At 39.0% G+C, this 21,860-nt stretch overlaps 1 protein-coding gene and 1 pseudogene across 2 annotated transcripts; both read right to left on the bottom strand.

Annotated features, from left to right (window-relative positions):
• Positions 1-641: 641 nt before the first annotated feature.
• Positions 642-10,348, bottom strand: LOC113686119 (uncharacterized; annotated as a pseudogene). Its single transcript, XR_016182796.1, has 12 exons — positions 10,267-10,348; positions 8,922-9,170; positions 8,256-8,528; positions 7,876-8,148; positions 7,021-7,392; positions 6,449-6,844; positions 5,575-5,616; positions 4,815-5,186; positions 4,107-4,638; positions 2,879-3,461; positions 1,885-2,207; positions 642-1,083 (listed from the first exon to the last, which is right to left on the bottom strand). The product of XR_016182796.1 is annotated as an uncharacterized LOC113686119 (transcript).
• A 2,405-nt stretch (positions 10,349-12,753) lies between these two features.
• On the bottom strand, positions 12,754-21,793 carry LOC113686121 (rho GTPase-activating protein 19). Its single transcript, XM_089198364.1, has 10 exons — positions 20,864-21,793; positions 20,086-20,166; positions 19,569-19,778; positions 18,912-19,108; positions 18,450-18,542; positions 17,829-17,880; positions 17,048-17,205; positions 15,810-15,860; positions 14,814-15,356; positions 12,754-13,644 (listed from the first exon to the last, which is right to left on the bottom strand). The coding sequence occupies exons 1-10, from the start codon at positions 21,075-21,077 to the stop codon at positions 13,624-13,626; spliced, it is 1,620 nt and encodes a 539-aa protein (XP_089054490.1). The 5' UTR covers positions 21,078-21,793; the 3' UTR covers positions 12,754-13,623.
• Positions 21,794-21,860: the final 67 nt, after the last annotated feature.

Genomic DNA, 21,860 nt, shown 5'->3' with positions numbered 1-21,860 from the left:
TTCTAATTTCTCCTGACAGCATCACCCTTGAATCAATTTCAAAGGTCATGAGAATGAAGGAAATGATCATCAATTTAACAAACTCCCTGATTGTCAAATAAACTCTCCTCGTCAGTACTATCGGAAATGTAAAGAAAACAGTGTGTAGAGTATAAATACATAAATACTATTGTTACGATGGAAAAGGTAATAGAATGTCTTGGGATCGCAACAGGACGGAGGATAAGAAATGCAACATGAATGTGACTAAAAGGTACCCATAAAAATTTGACCCATGTTTGAATCCACTTTTCCAAAGCCAAGTTTAAAGCATACCTAAGGATTCGAGATATACCGAGTTGAAGCAGAGGGGTAAAGTCCACAGAAGATCAGAAGAAAACTGATTGCTAAGAAAAGAGAAAAATTCTTACACATCGTTCACTTTGGAGATGGCAAACACGAAGGAGAGGTCTGAGGAAATGTCTTTGGGAGTTCAGCTTTGTGATTGAAAAATCTTGTATGATTTTTTTTCCTCCTCCTTTTTGTTCGAGTCTGATAAATTCAGGGGCAACAACTGTTCCTTCAATCAGAACAGTTAAGTTAATTACCTGAGTGCTGACGGTGGGACGAGGTTGACTGCCACAGAGACATTGAGTAATCAGAAGCAGAACTATTGGCATTTAATTTCTTCCATGTTTCAGCTAACAATAAACTTTTTAACGTATCTTGTCTTACAGGACACCGATAAAATCATCAATAAATATGTCAATTTGTATCATCATGATTATTATTATGATTATTATTATTATTATTACTATAATATTATGATCACATATAATTATTATAATTTTTGTTGCTTCATTCAAAGATTTTTAAATTTATGCATTCTACAAATAAAATTCGTATAAAGCCTGTAAAAGGAATCATAACCAAAGCTGGCTCTTGCCTATGCGAGCCACTAGTTTCCAGAAGGAACAGTATAGAGCTGGTAACTGCGAACAGCACGGCGCTTTTTCTTCTTCCAGGCGAGGATCGACCCACAAGTGACACAAAAAACCATAGAAACAACAACTACAGCAGCAACGAGAGTGCTGTATGGAACTGCTATGGAGAAAGAACTTCATTAGGTTGGTATTTGCCAGAAAAATTCGCACCGTCTTATCAATAGAATCCTTTGACAGTTAGGACGGCAACGCTAAGGAAGACGTCGATTTAAAAATTAATATATATTTTTAGTCGGAATCTCGCGAATTACTGGATGTGTTTATTATGGCGCCGTAAGAGATAATAAACACATGTGGAACTTAACGCTTCTTTTATACGTTATCCTGAAGTTGGTGTGGCGCCGTATGAGACGGTAAACAAATGCAGCCATTTGTAAAATTCTAATTAAAGGCAGAAATTCATTTTTTAATCGAAGTTTTCCTTGGCGTTGCCGTCCTGACTGCTTGAGGTCCCTAATCTCACAAGCGAGGCACGAAAACGTAAATCCCCACGAGTCGAACCCAGACCGGAATCCGCGCCTCTACGTTGACCTGGGTTATCAATAGTTTTACATGTCACACGCATCCTGCATACAGCCAGGATCAGTAATATCGAAAGCGTATCAAAATTAAATGGAACGAGAAAGATGGTAAATTTTAAATTTCGAAAGGGAATAGTTAGTGGTGTCTCGTCGTGGTAATGAAATTAAGAAAGATACATTTTCTTTTATCTTGCTTTGTTTCTTTGCCGGGCTGAAAATTTACCAATCTTCCTTAATCATGCTAGATAACGCACAGTGTACAAAAAGTAACACGTGCATGTTATATCTTATAGTGGTTAACAAAAATTCAGAAAAACTCGTTCTCATAAAAATCCGATTGCAATTTAAGTCAAAGTTTCACTATTGTATAGTAATCTTACCGCTATTTTGAACTTCGGTGATCTCCATTGGCTTGTGGGACTCTGTTTCATCGTCATCATTTTCTGCACGCGCGAATGGTCCCTGAGCCAGGATATACTCCTCGTCATTCGTCTCCCGAGTATTCAGCGATCTCTTCCTTCTCGCTTCACGCAAACAGCCCTTTGCGCAGCGTGACTTAGGGTCTGTTGCGTTACAGATCTTGACCTTGCAGTGCAAGTACGCAAACTGATGATCACCCAAGAACTTGAACGCCGCCAGGCTAAACTTCTGACTTCTTTCGTCATTTGATGGAAGAAACTTCAAGGTATCGTCTACAGCACAACTGTAAGAGACGTCACGATAATTAATTGGCGATTGCATGACACAGATCGCTATTTCAGCTGTGGGCAGTCATGGCGAGTTGAAAACAAAACTTCCACGAAAATTTTGTTATTGTACTGTCGTAACTTTTCGCAACAATTTACATACATTACAACAATTCTCAGGGTAATGACCTAATCATGGACACCGTTAATACCAAAAATTATTGAAGTGCCTATTGAGCAAAGTCATGTTACCAAAAACCGTTTAAGAATATAGTATCCATCTATAAGATACGGAATTATCGCTCGAACAATTCAGTATCGTCTTGAATAGTGTTTTATTATCAAGTGGTAGATCAAGTAGTAGAAAGATTATGGAAGAAATGGTCAGTATTGCCTGGCATCCAGTCTGCCAATGTCTCGGAAGGAAAGTGCGATGGGAGAGAAAATTTCTCGGACGAAGAGAGAATGGAGAAAAGAAATAGAGAGATGCGGCTCTTACTTGGTGTAGAAGACCCAGTTCATGTAAAGAACAAAGGGACAAAATAAAACGTAAAGAAAAAAACTAGATAAACAATAGGTTAGGTGTTCTATTATGATGTCTCTCCTGTGTCTCCTACACCAAGAAGGAGCCAGAGCTACTTATACAAGTCATGTAAAAAACCAATAACAGAAAGCGACTTTCTCATACCCATCGCTAATGAACAAGTATTTTAATCCAGGTTTAATAGGATTAGGATCAGGTGTGCCAAAACATGTTTCGGCCAAAATCTCGAGCTTCAAGTCTTCTGTATCCACGTTGACTTCCACGTACAGAATTTTTCCCGAAGGTACAGTCACTGGAAAGTCTTCGCTTTTGTAACTGTCGATATACCTGTTATCGGGGAAGATCTTCATTTCTAAAACAAATTCTCCAAATCCATCTTTGGAGAGAACGATCTTTTTACTTTCGACTTTGAGAGCAACAGAGGAAACGATACCGGTGTTTGAGTAGCAACAGCTGAAGGGTATTTCAACTTCGCGCACACGCGTGATTATCGGTTGGTGTTCGACAGATATCTTCAACACCTTGTTTCTGTAACAGAAAGAATTCTTTGTATCCCTGCTCGTTGTGTGGCATTCCTTTAGTTCTGTGCGAAGAATGAAGTGAGTTTGGGTCTCTGTGGCTCCACAATTCATATCACTGAGACGGAGATGATCCACTCTTATGCCCGGAAGAAATTTCTTTGGAATGCTGATGAACATCTCGTCTTTAACACAAGTAACATTTACTCCTGAAGAAAGATTAGATATTGAATAGAAGAGAAGCAAAAAAAGCATTACTAAGAGTTACGAAGAGGCCATTCTCTAAATTGAACAATGGATATACGTGTTGGGTGGAATTCAAGGCCCTGTTTACACTTGGCGGGATACAGTTAGAACTCCGTACAAAGTTTTTCCCCCCACTGGAAAACAGATCAGAAGCTTTCAAATCCATATTAAGTTGGAAATATCTGAAGAACGACATTCACTGGCGGTAGAAACGCTTGGCTACAATTTTGATCAGGTGCAAAATAGAAAATCGACGTCAGTTTCGGTTTAGTGAAGACGTTAATGATAGCAGGCTACCTATTTCATGAACTTTCTATAACGCAATTTTATTGAACGTCGTGAATTCAAAACCAAAGTAAACCAAAAGGCCAATCAGAAATTACCACCAAGAATCAATAAAAATTCGTTGTAAAAACAAACAAACTCCTCCTGGAAAACGCGAGTGACAAAGTCTAAATCGGTTTTGTTTTTTGTTGCGTCTGATTGGCTGAGAGGGTGGCGCGAATTTCCGGACCAATCACAGAGCGGAGTGAGGCTGAAACAAGAGGAATGCTGGGTAAGATTTGACACTCATGATCATTAAAACAATGCTCGAGATGATACGCTACCTAGTGACTGTGTTGGTTCTATGATTGGTGGCTGAGTTGTAGGCGCTGCAAAAAGGAATAAAGAAACTTGAATTCACACACGAGCAAAAGTAAAGCCTTGATGCTGTGTTTAGGCAAGTAAAAAGAAAATTCTTACCTACTTTGTTCCCACAATAGCGTAATGAACACGCCGGAGGCTTTCGAAGCTCGTACACATAGAAGTCGCCGCAGTTTCGGATTTTAACGCTATTTTTCCATTGACAACATCCACCTGTCCAGTGATAACAGACTTGACGAGCTACCACACCTTCTTGCAAACGTGGATGTTTACCATTAAGCCAGCCTGGAGCGTGAGTACCGCAGCGTCTCATGGGTACACATTTCTCTGGAATCTGGTCACCACTGTCTCCCGTCATACGATACCACTTTGGTACCAGTATGTTATCAGGAGCTCTTCCATCGCACTGAATCCTACTTTGGTTAGAGTTACCCATTGCACGATCAGCTTGGTTAAGTTCTTGGTAGCCGCCAACAGAACATTCCGTGGCCTCTCCTGCAAAGTAACCATGATTTATTCAAAATTCACTCTAAAGTTAGGAGAAGGTAAGTGAAAGAAGAGTAACTTCGCAAGTGAATCAGTGAAAGACTGTTCCATTACTTGGCTTTTTATTCATGACATAACATCTCACTTTCCATGCGGATTTTGAGCCCAGGAAGCTAAATACTCACCGCAGTATCGAAGTGAGCACGCAGGTGGTTTTTGCAGCTCATACAAATAAAATGCACCGCAATTCTTCACATTTATCTTGTTTTTCCATCGACAGCAGTTTTTTGACCAGTGATAACAAACGTCACGGCTTACTATACCGTCTGCGACAGACGGATGCTTTCCATTCAGCCAACTGGACGCATTCGTACCACAGCGTTTTGTTTCAGGACATTTAGTTGGCATTCTGTCCCCAGCTGCACCAGTGAAGCGAAACCAGCCCGGGAGAGCGATATCTCGCTGATCACATTTCACTGAGCTTTGATCTTTGTTTCCCACAAGACGGTCGTATGTGTTGAGGAGCTTGTATTTGCCACGAGAACATGGGTTGAATACTGAGACAAACATCATAATTTAAAATATTAATGAGACTAAAACATGTAGCCTCTCGCTATGACCTTTAAGTGAGTATGAGCCGTACAGGTATACCTGTTCTAGGGATCTTGGACTGTCGTAGACATACTTAAACTAGAGGAACTCTAAACTTTGGGAAAACTTTTGAATGCAATGATTAGAGAGCGAAATATTTTTGGATGGAAAAGTGTTCCGTGAGGTTAATTTAAACAAAGGTGTTCACTCTTCCTGGTTTACTTTTATTCAATGGTTAGGGACGTATCTTAGAGAGCAACCCTCAGCTGAGGGCGGCGCTTGAATTTAATTATATTACAACAAAACCACCGAGATTTTTGAACAAAATGTTTCAACGCTGCTTGTTTGAGTTACCTGGGTTTGGCGCTGTAGTCGGTGGTGGCAGCGTAATGAGCTCTGAAAAAAATTCCATAAACTTTAGACTATGCAAAAGTTATTTATGGCTACTAAGGTTAAAGGTCCCAAAGTAAGTCTTTCCTCGGACTACCTGCCTCACTTCGCCATAATTTATCCTGGTTTCCAAAGTGAAAAGCAACATACCTCTTCAGCTTGCATGTTTTATCTTTCCAGCGTAGGAAATGTGATGTTACGCTTGAGGATTGTTACCCTCCAATTTCCTTTTATTTACGTGCATATGAACGCATAATTAACTAAAGACAAAGGCAGAAATCTCCTTAATACTTTTACTGAGAAGAAAAAACAAACAAGCAAAAGAGATTCATCAGGAGAATTCTAATTCCTCTGGATGAGATTCTACTACATTGCATATAGTTTTCCACCATTTCTAAAGTTTACTGAGACACTAGGAACAATTTGCAATCACGATGAAGGGGGATGGGGGGAGTTGGGAGAAGGGGGCATTGTATTTGTATAGTCTATCCCCAGGAGAAAATAATGGGAATCTTGATATTGCGTAGGAACACAATATGAAAACACAGCCTGACCTCCAACCCGGATCTTCTAACTTTGAGGTCATCAGGCTTAGTCTTAGACCTCCGCGTTTGCCACATCAACATAATCTAACCGGAAGTGAGTATCATCGTTATTTACGTCATTTCTGTACCACCAAAACACAGACAATTTTTCTACAATGAGTAGAGGGGTCTTTGCGAGAAGGTTGACTTTATATAACGTTTTCAAGTGGCAAAGCAACAACAAAACAACGCCTGTACAAAAAAATACTCTTTAGTAATTCCTTTGGATAGAGGATGAAATAACTAACTTTTACCTCCTTTGTTTCCACAGTAACGTAGCGAACACGCTGGCGGTTTCTGCAGCTCGTACACATAAAAATCACCACAATTACGGATCTTAATGTTCTGTTTCCATTGACAACATCCGCCGGTCCAATGATAACAGACTTGACGAGCTACCACACCTTCCCGGAGACTTGGATGTTTACCATTAAGCCAGCCTGGAGCGTGAGTACCGCAGCGTCTCATGGGTACACATTTCTCTGGAATCTGGTCACCACTGTCTCCCGTCATACGATACCACTTTGGTACCAGTATGTTATCTGGAGCTCCTCCATCGCACTGAACCTTACTTTGGTTAGAGTTACCCATTGCACGATCAGCTTGGTTAAGTTCTTGGTAGCCGCCAACAGAACATTCCGTGGCCTCTCCTGCAAAGTAACCATGATTTATTCCAAATTCACTCTAAGGTTAGGAGAAGGCAAGTGAAAGAAGAGTAACTTCGCAAGTGAATCAGTGAAAGACTGTTCTATTACTTGGCTTTTTGTTCATGACATAACATCTAACTTTCCATGCGGATTTTGAGCCCAGGAAGCTAAATACTCACCGCAGTATCGAAGTGAGCACGCAGGTGGTTTTTGCAGTTCATACAAATAAAATGCACCGCAATTCTTCACATTTATCTTGTTTTTCCATCGACAGCAGTTTTTTGACCAGTGATAACAAACGTCACGGCTTACTATACCATCTGCGACAGACGGGTGCTTTCCATTCAGCCAACCGGACGCATGCGTACCACAGCGTTTTGTTTCAGGACATTTAGTTGGCATTCTGTCCCCAGCTGCACCACTGAAGCGAAACCAGCCCGGGAGAGCGATATCTCGCTGATCACATTTCACTGAGCTTTGATCTTTGTTTCCCACAAGACGGTCGTATGTGTTGAGGAGCTTGTATTTGCCACGAGAACATAGGTTGGAAGCTGGAGATAAAAAATGAATGGTTAATCAAATCCATTCATCGAATTCCGTAGTTAGTGGCCACGGAATTTAAATTGATCTAGCAGCGGCAATAATTTTGGATTTCGTTCGCTATTGTGAATAATATTTTTGTTGGCTTAACTGAGGCTTGTTAAGTCGCACAATGAAATGTTTACAAAGCGTGCCGTGATCATTTGTAGCCCATCATCTTGTAAATTATACAATAAACGTAATTATACTCGCATTTTGATTGGTATCTCGCCATTATCTGTCAGAGGACAAACGCATCCTGTGGACGTGTAATTCTTTCAACTTCAAATAAATAGTGTTTTCTTTTCACCTAAACACAAAGAAATTTTTCATAGATCTAATTGTTACGTTTTGGTCACGTTCTTTCGAACTTGAGAGGGTTATTGCGGTTTCCATTTTTTGTTTTATTTCTCATTAGTCTCGTCATAAAGAAGCAACGTAGTCTAATTCCATACCAAAGTTTTTTGGATCATCCTCAGGTTCCCCTCCTTCATCTGTTATTCCATCAACAATTGTGCCAGCTGAGATTTTATCAGTATCAAACCCCGCATCTTCAGGACGAAACTCTTCACCATGGACCACAGAATTTTCATTTAGCTGATCATCCTTTTCACCGTCCTCGTCTTTCTCTGGCAGATTTCCTTCGTCTTCAACGGGCTGGTTATTATTTAGTGGAACGGGATGTTTGAAAAATCTCTTCCAAGGTTCTTCAGTGTCTCCTTTATCACCTATTGATTGAAATGTATGTTATTTAAAATCCATCATTGTTTGTTGCCAGCTGTTTAACAGTTAATATAAATCTCAAGACAGTTTCAATATAAATATACATACATACCAAAATGTGATGGATCTTCCTCTGGTTCAGCTGGTTCATCTCTCACTTCATCAGTGGTTGCTTTTTTTGGATCTTCAGTAGGGTCAAACTCTACATCTTTTGGACCAAACTCTTCATCACTGATCACAGACATTCCAACTTCCTGCTCATCCTGTTTGATATTCTGTTCTTGTTCCAGAAGCTCTCCCTTGTCTTCAACTAGCTGGACATCGACTTCTACAATGGAATCCTCGAAAGGGTCCTCTGAAGCCCCATCGTTATTTTCTTTATCACCTGTTCATTTAAAATTGTATTCACAATCCATCGACATGTCACAGGAACAGCGCCAGATTCAGGCAAGAAATACGATAACATTTTCAATCGATTACGAAATGGATTAATCTTGAAAAAAGGAAAAACAAACGAAGTACGTAAAACAGGCTGTGAATGGTTCGTAGTTTTATTTCTTGTCTAGAAGTGTTTCGACCGCCGAGTTTGTCCTACAATTCAGTGTTGATGAATATCAAGAAAATTTAATTTTTCTGAATTCATTTTTTCAGCCATATGCTTACTTTGTGTGCATTCAGTTTTCCGCGATATTTGTTTTTTCATGGAAATTTTTTTGCAGCTTTTGTGATAACTTAGAGGCCCAGTCCCTCACCTTAAAGAAGCAATTGTACTACTTACCATGTAATACTGGATCCTCCTCTGGTTCATTTTCTTCACCTTTCCTTTCATCAATGGTCACTCTGGATGGATCTTCATCAAAATCAAACGTCACATCTTTTGGATCAAACCCCTCTTCTTCTTCCGCCTCCTGATCATCCTCCTTACTTTTCTTGTCATTTTCCAGTAGATTTCCTTCGTCCCCAACAGGTTTGTTATCAGCTATTATCTTTGGATTTTTAGGAGAATTTTCAGAATCTCCTATGGAACCTAATTAGTCAGAAGTTTGTTAAAAATGCATCAATATTATTGTCCAAAGAAAATTTCGACGCAAGACGTGAATTTTTGCAACAGATAATCAACGAAACTAGTACCAGTTGAGTAGCTAATCCCGATGAGTTTAAGACGAGAAACTAAAATTTTTGTGCCGTTGATTTCTCTTGCATGACTTTAAGTGCGTAAACATATAGTACGGCAGGGAAACACAGGGCGTTCTTCTTACGGGGGTAGGACGCGTCCATATTTATCTTTTACATTTTTCTTAAAACCTTCCTTCTGTGAATTTCGCACATGCCACTTGATACTGTAGCACGCTAGAATTACCTCACAAAATAAAATTTCGACGTGTTTGAAGAAATTCGCAGACAGTTTCGGAGTTTTACACAAATTTCAGGCCTGCATTGTGAAAGCAAGTCTCTAACTACAGGTATGAGCCTTTTTATGTAGATCTTACATTAAAAATATAGTGGCAATTGCGAATGGAAGCTAAAATATATATTAAGAAATAACCGTAAAAAATCTTCAATGATAATTCGAACGCCCACCTATTGTTTTAATTAGAAAAAGCACAAGTGTTGAAAAAATTATTTGATGAGAGAAAATTTGTTAGTCTTGCTTTTACAACATCTTTTGTTATTCAAATGATTAGGTGCGAGAATCTCGAAAAAAGTTTCAAAAATCAGTTCTTTGCAGACCGCAATTTAGAAACCCATTCTATTTTACACTTCAGAAACAACATAATGCAGAATAGTCTTACACGTAATAATAGAAATCTTCCAGCGTTATTTAGCTATCTTTATCACCTGAATTTGCTTCACACTCCGTCGTAAGCTCCAAGAAATTGAACACGTGTCTAAAGCGTATTGGTAAGTAGATTTTCACGGGAATTACAAAAGACTAAGAACAATTCAACCCAAAAAGATTCGTCTCGTGAATCTTCTGATGTGAACATTACACAGCAGATTACGAAGCAAATAGAGCGCATTTTAGAACTGCAAAAGATGGAACTATGCTGAACTACCACGGCAGTGTGTGTTAATACCTATTTTTAAGCGATACACCGTAAACGAATTGCCTGGAATATTACCTTGAATGTCTTTGCCTGAGAGTTCAAAAGCTCCTACACACAGCAAAAAACAGCTTAAAAGTACAACCTCGCGATTGTTCATGATGTCGTGGACTCCTCCAGAAGCTCTCACAGTCCTATACGGCTGAGGTATGCATCAGCAACAACAACCAAACTTAATTAATCAATGCGGAAGAAATACTCCTTTTTATCTGCAGGTTGACCAATCAGAGAGCTGTATTGTATAAAGGTTATGACCCTCATCCAATCAGATTGTCGTTTATCACGCTTTTCGTCATGTGAACGCGGGTAGAGTGATAACTGCTGGGCGAAAGCAAAGGTAAAGTTGTCAAGGAAACGAATGATGTCAAAGCGTGAGCCACGGACTCGTAGCAGTTTTTTTTTCAGCAGAAAATGTGTCAATCATTTCGAGACAAATGTAACAGAAATAAATTTGTATTTTTAAAGCTCAGTAAATGATGCCGAATTACACGTCATCACAAATCTCAGCGCAGACACGAATAAAGTATATTGACTCGTTTCCTTAAGTAAGTAAGATGTATCCAGGGGACAGAATATAGGGCCTAGCGGCTGTGCCGTGAAAAACAATACCTCCATCTCATGGCTAAAATGTTAATTCTCTCTTATCAGTTGCAAAGGGCCGTTAGTTCCACGGATTCTAACTCAGACAGCGGTTTTACACAAGAAGTGGACCTCAGGGATTCTCCATAAGAGGCTTGATTTATCCGTTCACTATTAACTTTCGGCCCTCTTGACACTGTTCATAAAAATAAATGTTCAGATAAAAGGTTCAGCTTTGAAGAAAGCTTAGAACGCGGTTAAACAACAGTTTAACCGGCTTTGTTTAAATAACTGGTCCTTACATTTTGTGTTGAACATTCATTTGGCGAAGTATTCTTGGCGAGTTTTGGGCGTGTATGCAAGAGGGGCGAAAGCAGAGGCCTTCTTTTTACGTCAAATGATTGTACTGTTTCATCTCCTGCTTACAAATGAAACAACAAGAGAGCAATGACTTAAATTTGGAGACAACGCTGTGTTAAAACCAAGATAGAGTAAAGTAGACAGTCTATGTTACTGTTCCGTTACTGCGCAAAGAATATTAGGAAGAAGGCGTAGTTTCTCAAATATAGTCAACTTCACTGTGTCTCATCATCTCACGACAGAAAAAAAAACTATGAAAATTAAAGCTCGGGCAAAGCATCACCGGTGGCGGGTCGAGCTTGAGTAGCCCCTTACGACGCGAGGTTCTTTCTTTATTTCACTTGATTCATCAACTTGTTTCTATCGTTGGTCATCGGTCCTAAAGAATTCGTAACATAGTATTGCGAAAAAATGTCCATTCATGCGCCCAGAACTTCCCCTGGCCCATTCCATTTGAAAAACGAGAAGCTGGAGACGAGAAACCCCAAACAGCGTTTTCGATATAGATTGTTCAGATGGACAGAAGCGCGGGAAAATGTGAGTGACCAGGTACGATTCACTTTAATTTTGCATCGGATTGGTTGAGGTGGCAGTTTTCTGAGCCAACCACAAAGCGCCGTGCAGTTCCGGATTGCTTCTAAACTAAACTGCAAATTGCTTAGTCAGAAATAAGGTGTTGATGATCAGGCTCAATATTACGCTGGATGTCTTGAATTTTGATTCGTGTGACTAGTCTGTTGTTACGTTTTCTGGACATGATAGATATCCTAAACCACTCGTCTTCTCCTTTCTTCCCTGCGAAGGCTTGGTGGTTGATGTCAAAGGAGAGGTGATTGTAAGTGCAAATGAAAGAGCTCCGTAGCATTTGTCAACACAGCGATCAAAGGGAGGCATGCGCAAATTTCAACTTTTGGCCTACCGCACGTCTATTACCCGCGCAAAATTTGGCGGAATTCGTGAAAAATCAACCAGTCTCGCAAAATTTGCGAACAGAGTTGAAATATTCAAACTCAATCGTTGGGAAAAGGAAAATCTAAGACTTTTCGAACTCAAAATTTATTCAATTGTGTCGATTTACCGTTTTGTCTTGGAGCTTTATCAAGGATTCAAGGGCGTAGAATGGGAAGGGGGGGGGGGAAGGGAGATCCCGTGACCTCCCTTCATAACCTTTTTTTTTTGGTCACTTCGAGTAAAACATAGCGTGGAGGTCGACATGACAATCTGGCGCGTACCCTTTGTTTGACACAGAGTGACCCCCTACTTTGAAAAATCCTGGTTACGCTCCTGAATTCTTTTACACCTTTAAAACATCGTGATTTACATTCTTTTGTGGCAACTTGGTATTGACAGCCTAAAAGCATGCACATGCGCAGGCGTTTGAGCCCGGTGTTTCGCTCTTTGATTGACAGTTTTAGTTGGACCAGCACACAATGTACATAACGGATATCTTGGACAAAGCATCTGTGGGGGAGAGAGCATCCACTCACGGACGTAAAAAAAAATGGAAATTCGAATTACATGAATACATCTCTACCAGTGGAAATGAAGAATTAAAGATACGTCGCGTTCCAGTAAATAAAACATTTTTATCATCTCTTTAGAGGGTAACAGCCATCAATCTGAAATTTTAAGGCATGAGGGAGATATAAATGTATTTACCACTATGGAAAACTGTAGGTATCGCTTCATATAAGAAGTGTAACAACTTCTTACAATTACACCGTGTAGAAAAAATATGAGGACCATCATTCACAAAAAAGTTTTGTTTTTTTAACCAGAAGATATAAATTATCTCAAGCAGAACTAAACTCTACATCTTGGTTCTATTTACAAATATGTACAAAAGCCTTTTTTTTCCCCTTTTCTTTAAACTTCTAAGTAGCTCAACTACCTCTTACAGCGTCTCGAGTCATATGCGATGTCGCCTAGGAGTAAAATGTATACAAAGATGCGAACATTCAAACAAGAGTCGTATCTACTCATTCAAGCTTTAAAACGTTCACGACTTCCCACAATCTTTTTCGTGGAATTTCTTAGCTTATGTATTTCATGAGCAATGATCTGGAAGTGGGTTTCAACTTAAGTGGAAACAACCATTCAGTCAGAAAATTTCTTGTTTTTCTTTTCTCTGGACGATCACTTTGAACCATTTTACAAGACTTTCGATGACCCACGCCCAAATCGGCTGATACTCCAGGCTTAGAAAAATGACCACGACATTGCAGACACGTGAGAAACCTGTCCAAGTGAAACATATTTGTAGCATTTGAAATCGACTTTAGTTAGAAATAGATAATTGGGCGTTTTAAACGGTTTTCGTCCAAGCAGGTAAGGATTAACCATGGAAAAGTTGAATGCTTGTAAAGCTGGAAATTTGGTTTAGAAGAAGCCAACGAGGAACAATACGACTTGATGGTGATCACAGCACGGGTTTAATCAGACGTAAATCTCATCCATCTAAGAAAAAAAGACAAAAAATATAACTTATCAAGAATTATACCAATACAGAACCTCTTCCCTTTCAGAGAAAAAAATCTTAGCGCTTATGTATACTTACTGCTTCCAGAGAAGTTATTTGATTCAGCACCGCGCGATGGTGTTTGTGACTGTTAACAATGAATACTTGCCATCGACAAATTGAATAATGGTCGAGATAAAGCGATTTTTTTTTTACCTTTTAGATAAACTAGCATCTAATTTCTCCTAAAAATATAACCCCGGAATAGAAAATTAGGGTCACGAGCCATGAGGAAATGGTCACCAGATAAAGAAGCTCTGGATTGTGAACAGCACCTTTGAAAATGTTAAGACAGCAGTGTGGAGAATATGCATATCAATCTAGGGTGTAAACGGTTAAGATGGAAACACCACTAATGTTATATCGTATTTCTTATGAATGGACGATACCTGATTTATTTTTATTGTGAATGTAGATACACTTCAGAATGTGAACCTCCCTCAAAATCCCATTATTTTTGGGTTATAGGAAAAAGTGTCTAAGCAAGACTTCCATTTTTTTTTTTTTTGGCTTGTACCTGAATAGCATTGTTTCACGCATTAAACGCTGCAAAAATACATTTGGTTGTGAAATTACATTTCGTTTGAGTGTGAAGGGAAATTTGGGATTGTGTTGATCGTGTTTCATTGCACCTTGTAAATGGTCCAGAAAACTTGCTCCAAACTCTGCCAACCAATCAGACACAAAACCAACACAAATAGTTCAAATAACTAATTAATGAACCGTTCCCTCGGAAGGGGCTTTTTCAGTGCCATCGCAAACAAACAATGAAACAAATACTTCACATCAAGAACAAGTGGTTGACCATTCAATCTAGCAGGAGGCATATCAGTTGGCTGTTTTCAGTACAAGCCAACGAGTTGAATAACGGGTAACCGAGAACCAATCCAGGGAATGGCGAGATGGATACTTGAACCCAGGACCCGCATTTACCACACAGGTACACAGTTTCCACTTAACCAAGCGCGATTTATTCACTCGCGTTTTCCCGCGCTTCAAACGTTTGCTTGTTTTTCTTTGAGTTCTTATTGGCTACCTTAGAGATAACCTTTGATCTGATTTGTTATTGTGACTACTTCAATTTTAGTTACATCTACTGTAGGCTTACCGTGTGGTCAACTGATGAAAGGTTTTGTCTCAAATGAGGTGGGGTGGCGCTTCGAGTTTTCACTGAGGGAGTGAACACCAGAGATTTGGCTTCGCAGCCATCATCCATCTGCTCAACACTCCTCATGAATCCTGAGGGTGTGAATGGTGTGTCAGTGGTACTTGGTAGTCTCCTGTTGCCAGGAGTATGAGCTGAACGACGCCTTTCATGCTTTCTTGGGGAAACAAAATCTTTTGGATGAGACGTAGACTTAGTTCGCTTGTGTTTGATTGCAGGGGAGTCACCGGCATGGATCACACCTGAGGGTGTTTTAAAACCTAGTCTGGAGAGGAAGGGTGTACCTCTGAATACAGGCATTTTAGGCGTGAAGCAATCTGGAGAATCTACCACATCAAAAGCCACTCGTCTCTTCAGTGTTGGTGTACTTGTTACAGGCGTGTTCCTCCCTGGGATGGGTGACAGCGGAGTTCTTGTTAACTTTACTGCCGGAGACTCAGCTGAGTTTACCGGAGTTGAAGAAGCGAGATTTTTCACACAACTGGCCTGCAGTGAACAAAGCAGACAATATGGTTCGTAATGCAATTACTGTTTGCCATATGTTCACATAAAAAATGGTTTGCCTCTTTCGATAATCTTTTAATTTTAAATCTTTTACGCACTTTTATGCATAGAAAGGAACCGCTATTCACACTAATTTTTTAAATATTGATTCTGTTATTTTAGGGTTTCAAGTCACCATTTATCATTGCAAGTATGAGCAAGTCTTCATCGGCAAAATCAAAACTGAATAAAAAGCAGATAAGAGTAGTTTACGAAATTAGGACTCGATTCGTAATGACACTGAAAAAGTCCTAAGAGAACTCGAGTTTTCAAAATTTCAGGGGGTGCGTTTAAATCTTTAGTCGGTTGCTCAGTCAATATCGCTCACTGCAAATGGACGCGTTTAGTCACTGAACGTTTCAAAAATACTAAAAAAAATTAAATTATGAAACAAACCTTCTTTGAGCGCGGGATAAACGGAGGAGTGCCGGGATGCATCTTCTCAAACTACGATAAATCAAGAGCAGCAGTTTTAGTCCAAGAATGCAAAGTAAATCCCGGCCTCTAGAGAATGTCTCTCCATTAAGCAACTCTGGGACACATAGAACTGACTCTGGAGAACAAACGCTGGGTCAAAATATATTTTCTCTAGCGAGGGTAAACGTGACCAACGCTCTACACGTAGGTTTACAACTAAAGATATCGTTCTCGTAATTGAACTGCAATCAACCTTGCCTTTAAGACATGTGTTGTTCCTTACTTCCCACTTAACTGTTCGCAGCCACATGTCGGCAGCGAAGCAAATTTCAGTGGGTTCTTCGTTCTCTTGATGGAATACGATCACAGCTAACTGTGACACAAAGTTTTACGTTTAGACAAGATTTGCGTGTTCCTATCAGGATCAGCAATAACGTTATATTATCAAGAATGGCTTGTTTCGGGCTCAACTTCCGCCTGCAATAAAATCTCGAGTTTTTCCTAATGGGCTACTTGCAGTCGTTCACTTCTCTTGGAGTCAAAACACCTGCATGCCACACCCCATCTGTTTCCAATCTCTTCTCGTCCAATAGTAAGACCAAGCATGGCCCGTACGGCGAGATACACCGTGAGCGCCTAGCTACAGCAGTTTATTCATCGCATTTACACGAAACTCTCTAAACCCAAACTTTTTTTCAGCGACGACGGAAGAAAAAGGTCTGCTGAACGAGACATAACGAGAAACTGGAATTTTGAACGAGGAGATGGGTTTCTTTATGTAACTCCTATGGCATATTGGTGTAGATGACGCGGAAATATCTTAATGGAATAGAAATGTTATAAAAAAAGCCCCCCCAAAAATTAAGCTCACAAAGTCCTGAATATTGTACATCATAGAATATACAGAAGAAAGTGTTTTTGATTAATTGATTTTCAAACTAAGACAGCTAAGTGAGCAGAGCGTTGGTAGCAAAAGACAGGGCATTGTCCTAAAAGACCACAAGTGCCACAGGAGATAAAATCCCATCTTTGTATGAATTTACTCTTAAGAAAAACTTATCATAGCAGGACACCCCGGATTTGTGATAGCAAAACCTCCTGAGGCATAAAATGACTCTTCTGATGAAGCAATTTTCATCAGAGGGTAATTGTTCCTCTGTTCAGTCCCTAACTAAATTTTGAGCCACACCTCAAACAAAAAAACAAAATTTTCGAACCCTTTGTAAGAACTTCTGCCTAACAGGTCCATCAGGAAGGTCAATGACATGATTGTAGAGTTGCACCAAAGCATCTGTTGTAGTTTGTTGGACAGCTTGTTTATGAGATGATCGGTCCATTTGCTGACAAAACGTGCGAGTAACTGGCAGTTCCTCCTGTGGAAAGAAAAAAAATTACATTTGACATTTATCAAAATTTCCTGACATTATGTGGAATGTTACAGGACCGTATTTCTTTACAGCATGTCTAAAGGAGAGACACCATATTTTAGTAACAAGTAGTTTTTGGGTGTGAAAGTTTTCTGGTCAGGAAAAAGAGAATGGTGATGGGTTGGACCTCCTGGAAGTAACTGGCCCTCAATCTTTACATCTGTACCGCTGAGGGTTTGAATCCTTACAGATGACTCATATTTAGGTCACTTAGCCCAGACCAAAATTTTTGACCAATTTTACATCCTTCTAAATATTTTATAACTGGTCACTGTAGTTCTAAGGGTGGATAACGCTATCCACTGGATAAATCACTACCCACTGGATGGCTCAGTATGGATAATGCAGTATGTTTTGTTATACTTATCTGCTGGATAGGGATTTATCACTTGGATAGCATTATCCACCCTTCCAACAGCCCGGCCCCAAGCATTAAAGTTATAGCTACAAATCAACATTTTTTTCATGGCTTTACAAAGTCATATACATGTTAATTGACAGAGGACAATTTATCCCGTCAATTGATGACTACACCAGGTTTGGTTTGCTTAAAAACAACTCACGCTTCCCTTTTTAAAACACTCCTCTGCTGCTTCAATCTCCTCCAACAGACCTTTGGGAATCTGTAAAGAGAAAATTCATTTACAAAAAAAGAAAAAGGAAAATCAATCAATATCCAGCAAAGCACCCTCTCTCCTGGAGTTTCCCAAAGATGTCGCAAAACCAAGAGGTTTGTCATCAAAGTCAGCTAAATTTGACAAACCGGCATGATGATATCAAAAATATAATTTTCATAAAATCAGAGGCAGCACATGCAGGCTGAGTGCAAGCTGTTTCAACAGCTGCACTGTGACCAAAACTAAACAAATTGTTGGGGTGATATTGATTTAGAGCACTCTAGGATTGTTGTAAAATCACAGGTAGAGCAACCCTAACAGTCAGTCTAAATGAAGATGTCTTTGACTCAAAAGTATGAAAAAGCAAATTAACTTCACAAAGGATGAGTAACTGAGAGTGATCTTGAAACCACAAATATTGCTTTTTATTTTAATTATTGTAGAAGTTGAGAGGGTGTTGCAAGTTTCCTGAATGAACCAAAGGGCAAAGAGATGAAAAACCAATGCATTCCTGAATTAACATTAGGATTAAATTGAAAAATGCTAATAGTAGTCAGTCAGATACATGTACTAACCTTGAAAAGTTCAGAAGCATGATGAATCATGGAAGCAACCAACTTGTGCATAACTGTCATGTCTTCTGGAATGTGACTCAAGCATGTCACTTTCTGATTTTTTACCAAATAAATGACCGGAAAGGACATAAGAAAATAAATTGATTGGATTTTTCTATATTACACAATTGCTATGGTACTGTTAAATTGTAAATACCTGTAGTTACAATCATTAACTGTAACAATAGAATGTGGATCTTGAATTCAAGTTTGCCTCAGTTGAAAGATTTATTGATCAAGTTACCCTATTCACCCTAATGTAAAAACTACCAGACGGTACTACAGTATATTTTCTCTACACATTTCCTATTTCACTGAAAGGGAGAATTTGTTTAACATCTTAAGCGGTGTCTTTAAAAAGGAGAATTTATTCAACAATCAATCTTGAGCTGTGTCATTAAGAGCAAGATAAATGTACAATACCTCTTTGAAGCCCATAATGTTGGGTGAAAAAACCACAGCAAGGTTGTGGGCTGTCATTTTATTGTAAGGATTCTTAGAGGTAAGATTAAGGAGTTCCAATAACTGCTGTAACAGCATTCTGTTTGGAGACGGCACCAACAAGAAGAGAAGTTGGAATGCTTCGATCATCTTAGCACTGGATTCATCATTACGGATCTCTACACAATCATAAGATCAGTTCATGGTTACCACATGGAAGTCATGTCTTTTCAGTTGTACAGTGTATGTAATAGAAAATAAATACTCTCAACATCAAATAGAAAAACTACAAATTAAACTAAAGGAACTTTAATAAATATAAACAAAAAAAAATTTGTTCATGCTCAGGATCAACACTACTTTCTCTTGTTTTCAGTGAGAAACTTTGTTTTTTTTAATTTTTTCTTATTATTAGTTTTTGTAATGCAATCCTGTAGTCAATCAAAACATAGGGCTGGCTTCATATTGCCCATGGGTGCTTCCAGCTATATATTAATTACTGATAAATAGGTTTACATGTATGCAAGATACAAATCAGTACCAAGGTTAACATAAACAGTTCTTATACACATTAAATTATGAGTTGATCACCAGAGGTCCTTCTGAAGTTTGGCTACAATTGAAAGGACAGTGCTGTACCTGTGATTTGTAAGTAAGCATCCAAAGGAGCATTTGTCAGAAGAGGTTCTGGGAGATCTCCGAGGAAGATTTTAAGAACAGATGCTACATCATGTGGAGTGAATCTTCCATTTTCAAAGTTAACTGGGTCTTCTTTGTCAAGTATTTCTTTTAGTTCCTCTTGTCTTTTCTTGTTGCCAGAAACTCTAAACAACCCCTCCTTGTCCACATCTGTAATAAAGTAACAAACATATTTTGATCAATGGCAAACAAATGGAATTAATTATACTCAGACAGCAATATTAGGACCTCGAGAAAGAATAAAACTAATTCACCTGCACAGTCAAAACTTAAGCACATTTAAAGGGTGTTTTCGGGTCATTTATGTAGGTTACACTTCAGAATTTCAAGACTGAGTTAGCAAGAAATTCCTTTTAATTATAAACTATTAAATTGCAAGGTTTATGGAGGATTTTGTCTCCTCTTAAATGTACAGCACTCCATAAATATTTTAAGCAACCTGGAATTAATGACTTACATGACTTTAAGTAATTTATAAGAGTTGAGATTCTGAGAACAGCTTCCTCTGTTAGCGAATGACCAAATATTTTATGACTCCCTGAAAGGAAAAAAATCATCCATGCTAAGAATAATAATCAACAACCTTCAACCAAAGCAGTCTGGTGTACATGTACTGTGCCTTCATGTAAATCTGGTAGCCTGCACAATAACAAAGCTGGGAGTAAAGCCTATAAAAGTTTTTAAATAATGTCTAGTGATGAGATGAAAGGCATGGAGCTAAATGTCATAAAAATACTTCATCACAATTTTCATTATTATTAATATTTTTTTGAGGAATATCAAGGAATAATGCTTACAATAATTCTAACATTGCTGAGCTTATAATTTATGGTTACTACAGTATTAACATAATATAAATTAAAATTATTTCATGGACGATCAAGAGACTCAAACATACAGTGTATGTCAAGGTAGTTAGACTTTTCAACAATCGCAGAGGACCTGGCCAACCATTTTATAGAAGAGCTTACTTTTTTGAGGATTTCACCGCTCAAGACAGTGTTATCGTGAACAGAGGCGCTCCAGGTCTTTTTATAAAAATAAAGCCGGCAATATAATAAGGCCTCTTATCACAGAATATCAGTAAGATTAAGCTAACAAATTGTCATTTGTCGAGCAGCAGGAAAAATTTTACTTTGTAGGCTTACTGTTTTTTTATATTCTCTCTGAGAATCATAACACTTTGGAGTATTTTTTTAAATTGATGGGAACTCATTCTATTAGACTTTTTTCACCTCTTCTGCTGATGATCTTGTTTATCTTTTCCGATGATTTGTAGAAAAAACTTTTCTGTGCAGGTTCCGAATTACTTTCGATCTCCAGATTTCTCGCGACATCCCCCGTGTGTTCAAGTTGTTGTAATTCTTCAAGCATGGTGATCTCCAAAATTCTAGTAAGTCGACTAAGGCACACTCTGGCATGAGAATCCTTGGAGTCTTTCTTGCTCATTGTTTCATAGAAATTAGTAGCAATCAGTTCCCAGTTTGTCCGAATAAAAACTTCTGCTTTGGTGTCACTTTCTCCTCAGTCAAAAAGACCGCGATTTAGTGACCTCGCCAATCAAATTTAACGGTTCAGTTACTGACCAATCAGAAAGCTCAAACTAGCTCAGCGGTTGTTAGAGCGGGCTCAGTTTCATCCAAGATGGCGGTCGTCAGCGATCCCCGAAGTGTCTTGGTCTTTCAAAGTGACAGAATTATCTTCTCACCGATAAAGCTAATAATTGGATATGCCAGACAGAAACTTTTGAGCCTTTGCCTCAATCATGGCTTCAACAGTTGGAAACCTCTTGGCCTTGTACTAAATTGCGCACGTTTCAAAGCCATGCGAAGAATGTTTTAAACTTGGCGCGCGCTGGAACGTGTTGCTGTCACCAAAGTCACGAGATTTAAAGAAATGCAGGTAAATAAGTTTTTTTCCCCGTGGATCATAAATAATTGACGGTGTTAACGAATTCTGGGTGGCAAAAGATCGGCGTTAAGATCAAGAAGTCGTGCGTATCAGTCAGACTTCTGATTACTTTTTTCATCTGCTTCCTTAGGAAATATTTCCAAGCTCAAGTGCGTTTGTATTCACCCCGTCTACTGAATCAAAAACAACTGGCTACAAGTTAGCAACTTATGCCACATAATGGCTTGAGAGGAAGAGGACACTGCAAATGGATTGAGTGGATTTTATTTTATTGAATACCAGTACGTGACAGCTATCGAAATTCGATACGATTGCATACCA

The sequence above is a fragment of the Pocillopora damicornis genome, chromosome 2, assembly GCF_964200805.1.
Source record: "Pocillopora damicornis chromosome 2, jaPocDami1.2, whole genome shotgun sequence".
Taxonomy (NCBI): Eukaryota; Metazoa; Cnidaria; class Anthozoa; order Scleractinia; family Pocilloporidae; genus Pocillopora; species Pocillopora damicornis.
Note: the sequence above shows the minus strand (reverse complement) of the source record. Positions and strands in the feature narration are given on the sequence as shown.

What these genes read in the sequence shown, in the direction of transcription:
- LOC113686121 (XM_089198364.1), bottom strand. Translation starts at nt 21,077, where the DNA reads ATGAGCAAGAAAGACTCCAAGGATTCTCATGCCAGAGTGTGCCTTAGT. An exon ending in CAAGATCATCAGCAGAAGAG is followed by an intron (nt 20,167 to 20,863) that starts GTGAAAAAAGTC and finishes TTTTCCTTTCAG; the next exon opens with GGAGTCATAAAATATTTGGT. An exon ending in ACATTATGGGCTTCAAAGAG is followed by an intron (nt 18,543 to 18,911) that starts GTATTGTACATT and finishes GTAAAAAATCAG; the next exon opens with AAAGTGACATGCTTGAGTCA.